The 9,470-nt window shown below is 35.6% G+C and overlaps 2 protein-coding genes across 4 annotated transcripts in view; both read left to right on the top strand.

The window, feature by feature from the left end:
* Positions 1–2,593, top strand: part of LOC125866130 (TGACG-sequence-specific DNA-binding protein TGA-2.1-like) — a 52,873-nt gene extending 50,280 nt beyond the window's left edge. The window contains exon 12 of the mRNA XM_049546430.1: positions 2,327–2,593. Coding sequence (XP_049402387.1) covers positions 2,327–2,355 — 29 coding nt within the window. The 3' untranslated portion in view covers positions 2,356–2,593. The remainder of the gene's footprint in view (positions 1–2,326) is intronic.
* Positions 2,594–3,488: 895 nt separating this feature from the next.
* Positions 3,489–9,207, top strand: LOC125866131 (rhomboid-like protein 20). Of its 3 annotated transcripts, none has more exons than XM_049546432.1 (9): positions 3,532–3,572; positions 3,654–3,750; positions 3,849–3,949; positions 5,612–5,752; positions 5,948–6,014; positions 6,324–6,472; positions 6,562–6,663; positions 7,310–7,438; positions 8,713–9,207. In XM_049546432.1, exons 2-9 carry the CDS (start codon positions 3,726–3,728, stop codon positions 8,878–8,880), a joined length of 882 nt encoding a protein of 293 aa, XP_049402389.1. In that variant the 5' UTR covers positions 3,532–3,572; positions 3,654–3,725; the 3' UTR covers positions 8,881–9,207. The 3 variants fall into 3 exon arrangements, with proteins under 3 accessions (XP_049402388.1, XP_049402389.1, XP_049402390.1); XM_049546433.1 differs by having other exon boundaries at positions 3,534–3,552; XM_049546431.1 differs by having other exon boundaries at positions 3,489–3,750.
* Positions 9,208–9,470: the final 263 nt, after the last annotated feature.

Consider the following 9,470-nt stretch of genomic DNA (forward strand, 5'->3'; position numbering starts at 1 on the left):
AGACTTGGTCGATTTCATAATTCTCACACTAGTGATGGTTGCTATGATAAAGATGATGAACAAATCAGTTGCTGCTTTATGCATTTAAGTTAATACATGGCTTTCTTTGTATTAGACTGGCTTATCTTAATAGGATGACGTTCAACCCCTTATCATATTCCTGATTGCACTCAAAAAGTTGTTTCCTTGTGCTAAGATGACCTTTCAGATGCTGCCGTTCTGCAGGGTCCTTACCATTTGATACAGAATATAGTCGATGGTTGGAAGAACACACCAAACACATCAATGAATTGAGGACTGCTGTCAATTCACATGCAAGTGATCCTGAACTGCGAAGTATTGTGGATAATGTCATTGCACATTATGATGAGGTCTATAGGATGAAAGCAAATGCAGCCAAGGGTAACATAGAGCATCTCTTGTCAGGGATGTGGAAAACCCCTGCTGAGCGGTGTTTTATGTGGATTGGTGACTTCCGCCCCTCCTTACTGCTTAAGGTGACCTCTTCTTGCTCTTATTTGCAGGCAATTTTGCATCAGTTCTTCCATATCTCCCATCTAGACTACCCCTGTATAGGATTGTAAAAAGCTGTTATACTTTTTGATCATGTATGACAAGGTCCCCAATTAGCTGGACTAATAACTTCTTCGTAGTATGTGGAACTTCATTGATTTATGTTTGTGAAAATCTAGAATACTTGCTAAAGATTGGGTGGTTTCACTTTCCCAATGAATGAGGTGGTGTGTTATTCTGCACGACCTAGTAATTTACTCTAGATTCACCTATTAGTGAAACAGGTTGCCTAACATGTTCCAACGTAACCATAAACAGTATTTTTACATGGAAAAAACCGGTTCAAAAGGTGTAAAAATCCACGACCTATACCCCTACAAGACTTAACTTCAATTTCACTAAATCACTAAGTCTCCACAAAAAATAGATTACAAACTTTGCAACCTACGGAACTAACTCTAATTCCTTAACTTCAAGTTATGAATTTAGATTACAACTCTTGCAATCGTAGGAACTAACTGTAATTCCTAACCTTCTACAACTCTTGTAATCCTAAGAACTAACTATAAATCCTAAACTTCAACACAAACCTCCCAAGGTATGTATTCCCAACTCTTCGAGTTATCACAACCTGAAGACAACACTCCTAAACATGCCTAATTCAGTTTGTAACTCACTGAATTACATCAAGACTCAATCACAAAGAAAAACTCCTAACACATAAACTTTGCAAAAGGACCAGGTTTTTCAATGTGTTCCTTCAGTTTGCTGGTAGCACTTGCGAAGTCAATTTTTCAATTGCTCTTTTTTACTCGGTAAGTGCACAAGTATTCTGGATGACTTCACCTCTATTTAAGCACAATTCTTCATAGAGTTATTGTTCACTTCGAACTCCTCATTGACTTAGAGTTCTACTTCACGTAAGACTCCTTCAATTCAAATTCCTCCTTCAAATCAAATTCATTGATTCTTTTGTATTGTAATCGAACTCCAACTCTTCAATTCAACAATAACTTGAAGAGTTCTACTTCAAATAAGACTCCTTCTTCGATTAAAACTCCTTACCTACTCCTTCTTCAAATCAAACTCATTGATTATTTTTCTTCAATTCATCACTTGTTTGATTCCTTGTGTTTTATCACGAAATTACGTTATCCATTTCTTGATTTCTGCACTCTTGTCTTTATTTATTTTAAAAGCTTTTCCGAATTCAATTGGTGACAAAATACCTTTGGACCATGTTGTTTACCTCTTCAAACCCCACTTGTAGGATTACATTGGGTATGTTTCTCATTTCGTGAAATGATTTCTTTGGTAATGCAGCTTCTATGCAATCAGTTAGAGCCTCTGAGTGAACAACAGTTATTAGCCATTAAAAACTTGCAGCTGTCATCCCATGATGCTGAAGATGCTCTCTCACAAGGTATGCAGGGGTTGGAGCAATCCTTGGGGGAGACATTAGCCAACGAATCTCCATTTACTGACGGGACACCAGGGGATGTAGGTAATTATATGGTTCAAATGGCAAACGCTGTGGGGACATTAGGGGTTCTTGAGGGTTTTCTCCGTCAGGTAACTCTATTTTTGTTGCTGCTTCCTGTTCTTTGTTTGAATTGTTTACCATGGATATGCTGTGAATGCTTGTTCAGTTGTTAAGCTAAAAGTCATTGCATCTTTCTGGCACTTTAACAGGCGGACATCATCCGTCAACAAGTATTGCAACAAATGCATCGCGTATTGACAATCAGACAATCAGCCCGTGCTCTTCTTGTAATAAGTGGATACTTCTCGCGTTTTCGAGCTCTAAGCTCTATTTGGCTCGCCAGACCACGAGAGCAATAAGCACGACATGCATTGCAGTATTCAGTATTCTGCTGAAATTCGGACACTACTTTGATACACTGGCCAGTATATGAGATGCAGCTTAGTTACTATATTTTAAAGTGGTATTGTATGTGCTTGTGGAAGAACAAAATTTGTTTTTCGAAGTATAGCGAAATTTAGCAGGGATGTTTATAATTTAGATAGTTTTCCCTAAGTGGTGTATATTGTGCTTTTGCTCCACTTCTTTTTGTGTGGGTTGAAACATTTAATCTTGTTGAATTAACCTTCTCTACTCTCTAATATATCTTGTGAAATTACTTTAATGATGAAATTTTCTGTACGAATTGTAAGACTAATTGCTTAATTTTGTAAAAAGTAAAGTATTTTTAGCAAAACTTTTTTACTTAAGCAATGATCTATGGAAAACAAAACTTTTAAATTTGTGAATACACCAATATTTTCAGATTCCACGTTGTATTTGACAAAGTTGATAGTCATGCAACCAATCAATGAAGTATTGACTTTTTAAAAAAATTAATATGCATTGTGGTGTTATGGAGAGACTGCTTCACCCTTAGAGGGCTCGAAGGGGTCTCCAATTCAAATCGCGTGTATGGAGAAAATCTTGTTGGGAGTGCTATCTCTGAATGAGCCTTGTAGTATGCGATCTGGATTTAATCGGAGTTCTAATGTGAGCTTTGGACACCGAGTGAAAAACCAAAAAAATATATGAACTTTTAACTATTTACATATTTCCTTAGGAAATAATAATTATAAGACGTGTTTAACTATTTTACACTTATTTATATATTATGATATAATTTCTCTATAATTGAAGTTTTATAATCTTTAATAATATGCTACTAAGATTAAAATTTAAAAATAAATTTAATTTACTTTAAACTTCTAAAACGATAAATAATCTGAGATAACTATTTTTAAAAATACAACCAATAATTCCAGCAACGAAAGGGAGTAGTAAATAAAGTAAATAAACAAGTTTTTTTTTTTTGTTTAAATTTCAAAATTTACTTTACAAAAAAAGAAGAAATTAGTTTTCAATTTATCACATGTTTTTATTGCTTGATTTTTTTATTTTTTATTTTTTATATTGTCTTGTTAAAAAGTATAGAAGGGTTTTGTTTTCACTCTGTGAAAAATTGATCTCGGTGAACAAATCAATCCTTTCTGGGTTCAAATTGGGAAGGACCCAAAGTGTGTAACATGTCAAACTGGTAAATATAGCAAGCAAAAGGCAAAAAGTTAATTGTAATCAAAGCAAAATTGATCTTCGTTTTCCCTTTTTGTCTCTTCAGAATTAGGTAGGACTTAGCAGATCTTTGTTAGGTAGAAAACAGGGCAAAAATCTCGTTTTTATCGCTGCAATTATGAACGTCGGACCATCTGGTTTCAGTAAGTTTTTGAATCACACATCAATTACGTTTTTTTTTGATGAATTTCGTGTACGGATTTGCTTGTTTTCTAATTTTGTTTTCACTTTGATGTTGTAGACAATGCACCAGTGACAAGGGCATTGGTAATTGCGTGTACTATCTTCACCATCATATTTGGTGTTCGTGGCCGTGGAAATCAGCTGGGATGGTCTTATCAGGTAGTTCTACTTTCTGGGTATCTCTTGGTTTTGGTTCTTTTTTGGTGGGGATGATTTTTTGTTTTGTAGATTTGGGTATTTAGATAGTGATGGAAGAGTTTTCACCTTTTGGGTATTATGATGTTGCTATTTTGCCTCACCCCCTTTTCGTGTATTGAGTTGAATTAGGTTTGAGGGTTTTTAGAACTGTGAAAAGAATATAGAGATTGGATCTTTAGTGCATAGTGACCCATTATCGTTTCTAAATCTGGATTTGAATCGTAGCATCTTGTCAATATGAGATGGGAGTGAACACAACTATAGCTAGACTGGCATGTTCCCTAGTTCAATGCATATCAGCAGTTGGTTTTGAGAGATTTTATATATTCGTGTTTGATTTATTCTTCTATGCATGAAATATGTTTGCTCAGTTTGACCCTTGTCCAATTATATGCTTAGTGGCAGCTAAGGATAGTTGTTAAGGTGTACAAAATCCTCCTTTTAAAGAAATTCTGAGGGGATACTCACTCTTTATGTCTAAGAGCATAAAATACATCATGTTTTCTCATCAAGTCAAGCATGCCTATGTAATAGCAATATTGCTGGATCGTTTTCCATTTATCAGTGTTGTGCATTTTGAGGCTATACTAAAATAGGTTATCTTCTATATCTATCGAACATGGGTTTGTCACTCAATGAATTTACTTAACAGTTTTCTTACTTGTCTGTAAACGTGGATAAAATTAAATGGTTTGTTTATGAGCTTGGAACCACATATTCTCCTTAGCCAAACTCCACAATAAACAATGACTAAGCACAATTAGCAGATACAGCTAGCTAATCTTGAATCCATGTTTATTACGTCAGGTTTATCAAGTATGAGTACAGGTTTGTCTGTGGACAAGCTCACATACAATTTGTAGGAGACTTTTGGTTTATTCTGATGTTTTCTTATGAAGTGCTCATACCAATGTCATATCCTCTTGAAAAAGAGTCCATGTAACATTGAATATCAAATGGTTTTATTCGTACCATGTATGGTACTCTGCTAATGCCACCACATTTGTTTTTCATTATGATATCATCAAGCTGTTTTATCCAATAGTAATGTAGACTTTATATGCTCACTTGATAGGGTTGCTAATACAATATGTAGGTTTAATAGGCCTAATAGTCTTACAAAATACCCATCATCCAATAGCAATACTAGATTGTAAATGGTCTTCTCCTATTTTACTATCAACCTTTCGAATTTGAAGAGATACGAGCTCTGTCAATTTCCATGTGAAGACATATAACTTGTTTGTAACAGCAGGGGATATACCACACATTCCTAATTGGTTTAGAAGCACCAAACTCACACGTCTGTTTGTTTCGGTAACTTAAGAATAAATTGTTTCTTATTTGCCCTAATATAATTTTTTTGTTTTATAGCTGAGCTTTGGAGAAATATAAGATTCTCTTTTAACCTAATATATGTGTTTTCATCTCTTAGCTAAATCCATTCTGAGTTTTTGAAATTTATAAAATATTGGGTTCTGTTTCTCCTAATATACAATTTTGTTTTATAGAGGATTTGTTCTCTTTTACTGTTTTCTTAGGTATGATCTCATTGTTTCAGTAGGATTCCCTGTAACGCCATAGTAGAACTGCTAATTGATGCATCTTTTTTGCTTGTGCCAGGATATCTTCCAGAAGCTTCAAATCTGGAAGCTGATCATATCGGCTTTTACCTTTTCTTCTACCCCTGAACTAGTATTTGGATTATATCTGCTGTACTACTTCCGCGTCTTCGAGAGGCAAATCGGTTCGAACAAATATTCTGTAAGTGCTTATTTGGGGTAGTACTTTTCTTGGATAAGTTATTGCGGCAGCTTCAACTTGCTTAATAACAATGGACAAAAAATAAAGGCAACAGGTGTTAAATCAACTAATAGGCAACTAATAAAAGTCACAGTAGATACTGTTTTCCTTCTCTTTTCTGCAGTGTAGTTTATTTTTCTACCTCTTTCTCTGCAGGTTTTCCTGCTGTTCTCTTTTGTGGTCTCTTTATTACTTGAGGTTCTTGCTCTCCAAATTATTAAAGGTATTGGTCATTCCTAATCATCAGATATGATAAAGGGCTTACTCCAACTGTTCTTTGTTTATAAGATTGATCATCTCTTTGAAAGAATTAGTGCTCATTTTTGTCAACCTTCCATCATCTCTGGCTTCTAATGCCATATAATAACCTACCTACAAGAAAACAGAATAGTGAAGTGTCCTTCTAATGCCATATAATATCCTACAAGAAAAGGGAATATTGAAGCATCTGATGCATTGATATATTTTAATGTTCTTAAAACTGACAAACAGGTTCCTTAGCCATTGATATATTTTAATTTTTCATTTTCAGATCCTTCCTTGAGTATCCTGTCTGGGCCCTATGGACTAATTTTTTCTTCCTTTGTGCCCTTTTATCTCGACATTCCGGTTTCTACCCGGTTCCGCTTATTTAGTCTCCACTTCTCTGACAAGACTTTTATTTATTTAGCTGGCCTCCAGGTATATATACTTTATCACGGCTTCTAATTAAATATTGTCCTAGATTGAGTTTCTTATCATCCATATTTACTTGATATTTTATCTTACAGCTTCTTTTCTCATCCTGGAAAAGATCTATTGTACCTGGGCTCTGTGGAATAATTGCAGGTTGCTTGTATCGTTTGAACTTTTGCCGTATTAGGAAATTGAAGGTTTGCCCTGTTCTTGTTTTTCAAAATTCTCTCTCTTTCTCTGTGTGTGTCTCTGTCTGTTCATACATATTTAAGTTTTGTTTCTACTGAGTTCGCATTCTCTGAAAATAATTACTGTAATCTCATGGTATTAGGTATTTATGTGATACCATCACTTCTCTCTTTTTATATGCCTGGAGAATTTGACTTAGTCTTGCATGCACATATATATAATATTGCTGCTAGTCATTAGCATTGCTTTTCTGTACTTGAATTTCATGTAGTTGGAAGTACATGGACCTTCTATCTGAGTTGATGGGAATAACCCTTGTTCTGACTTCTGAATGACTACAAGAAATAACTAGGCTCCATTTCTCATCAAGTAGTTAGATCTGAATGTGTCTTGTAGGCTGAATGCTATTGCTGGAAGGCAAATCAAATGCTTCCTGTTGAAGTTAATAATGCAATGTAGGAACACGTTGGTAAGCTTCATAGAAGTAGAGAACTCTGAGCGCCGCTGTAGAATTGACAACTGATTTTATGGTTTTGAAATGACATTCTCCAAATAGTTTTTTGCTTGAAATGCTAATGGTGCACCTTTTATCATACATGATTTTCCATGTTGTTTTATTATGAATCTGACTTGCATCAATTTTCTTTCTTTTAGTTCCCAGAATTTATTACATCCTTCTTTGCTCGACTTTCTTGGCCATCGACGGGTAACCTGCCACCGCCTTCTGCACCAGCAAGAAATGCTCCAGGAAACGTACCAATCTTTGCAGGTCGCCAAATGGAGGTGAGTATTGTTTTGATGCCTTGGTTTAGTTAGTATAGTTAACTCTTTAATGTTTTAAGGGAAAGCTGTGTGTCTCAGTGTCAGGCTAGTTGAAAGAAATGCATCTAAAACAAATATCTTCCTTGGATTGTCTCTCCTGAAATTGGACCAGTATTACTCCAATTGGATAAAATATAAAGCACTTGACTTTCCAAAAAAGATATCCCTTCATGGTTATTAGAGATCGAGATGTTCACAAGTACCCAGTCCTTAAAGAGAAACAGTCTAGAGTTTAAAAAATAAAAGAAGAGAAACAGTTATTATTTGTTTCCCATCAACATCTCACGTCCTCTCCCTGGCTAGCTTTAATCTACAACTTTTATCTTCTCTTCATTGGCTTATGTCAAACATAATTGAGAATACTTTACCTTTACTGACCAAAAAAAAAGAGAGAATAGTTGAGCTTTTTGATATACACCACCCTCCCCAGACCCCACTTGTGGGATTACACTAGGTATATTGTCGTTGTCTCTTTTTTTTTTTTTTTTCTGGGGTGGGAGGTGGGGAGTTACTTGAAAAAGGAGGTGCTCTCTCTCTTCTCTCACAGAGAGAGAGAGCTCCAGTAGATGGGGTGCGACCATGCGAGGATGGTGGAGCAGAATAGTGAAAAAATAATATTGAAAGACGAGAAGGCAAATAAACACAAAAATAATCAGAAGTTTCAAGTTCCATATATTTTTTCCATGTATAGAAAAGACGAATGATTAATCCATCTAGAAAGCGACATGATTAAGAGGGGGAGAAAGAGACAATGAAAGAAGAATAAATAATCAAGTCGTGGAACATATATTCTTATATCTATTGCAAAGTTACCTTTTCTGATGTTCAAGTGAGAGTATGCTAGTGATTAAACATTGATTGTCCTCTCTATGTCTACTGGAGAATTCTGAGCCTTATTTAAGCCACAACGTCCAGATGGCTAATGCCAAGTGATTGAACTGCTATTTGCACTCTAGAATCTTGTTTATTATGTTAAGAGTTTTATCAGTTAAGTTTAGCTTTCACATTTCTCACTTACGTCGTTGGATTTCAAATTTTATCTGGACCAATGGAATTGAGAGGTCACTTGTTCAAATTATAAGTGAATTGATGGGCCATATTCATCACCAATGAGTTGATTCTTGGTGTGTTCCAATAGAAAACCAACTTCAGTCACATCTAAAGTTTCTATGGTCCTTTTTGAAAGATTATGAACGTTCTAACATTAGTCTACTGCTTTCTGCTGCATATTTCAGGGGAATTACCCAGCTCCAGTTTCATCCACCCCAGAGCCACCAGAAGACGCTATTGCTATGCTGGTATCGATGGGCTTTGATAGGAACTCAGCAAGGCAGGCACTCATCCATTCAAGAAATGATGTTAATATAGCCACAAACGTCCTCCTCGAGTCACAATCGCACTGAGATGGAACTTGCAGCAGTTCCTGGAGGTGTTCACAATTTGGAATTTTTTTAGGAATGGTTGGATTTACTTTCTCTTCCAATCTTTCAAGGTGCTCTTCGGCTTTTGTTCCTCTGTTTCTTTAGCATTTCATGCACTTGTCTCATTCCAACGCCACCCTAATTGATTGTAATACCTGGATCATCATATACAGGGTTGTTCAAATGCATCATTTTAGAGATCAGGTTATTATGTATAGTCGCAGTGATGAGCTCTTACTGGTATTCTGGTGATTGTAAATCTGATCAAATTACTCACTCCTATAGGTTGAAAATAGTTTCATGCTTTTTTCAAAATCTTGAATTATCCTCTTATTGGAGCCTGAATGCTGATTAGTTATTTATTCTACATCTTAATGGCTTGTGTTTTTAGTTGTGCAACATGCACCACATTGTTCAAGTACTTATGACAACTAAAGCCCACGTCTAGCTTCTTCTTATGCGTGCATCTTCAAGCTCCGGGAAGGCAGTAAACGAAGCCTCAAGTCATCACTCTGCCATTTCCATACTCGTCCACAAACAAATTTTAATCAATTTAACATACTTAGCTATAC

Source organism: Solanum stenotomum, chromosome 5 (genome assembly GCF_019186545.1).
Source record: "Solanum stenotomum isolate F172 chromosome 5, ASM1918654v1, whole genome shotgun sequence".
Classification (NCBI taxonomy): domain Eukaryota; kingdom Viridiplantae; phylum Streptophyta; class Magnoliopsida; order Solanales; family Solanaceae; genus Solanum; species Solanum stenotomum.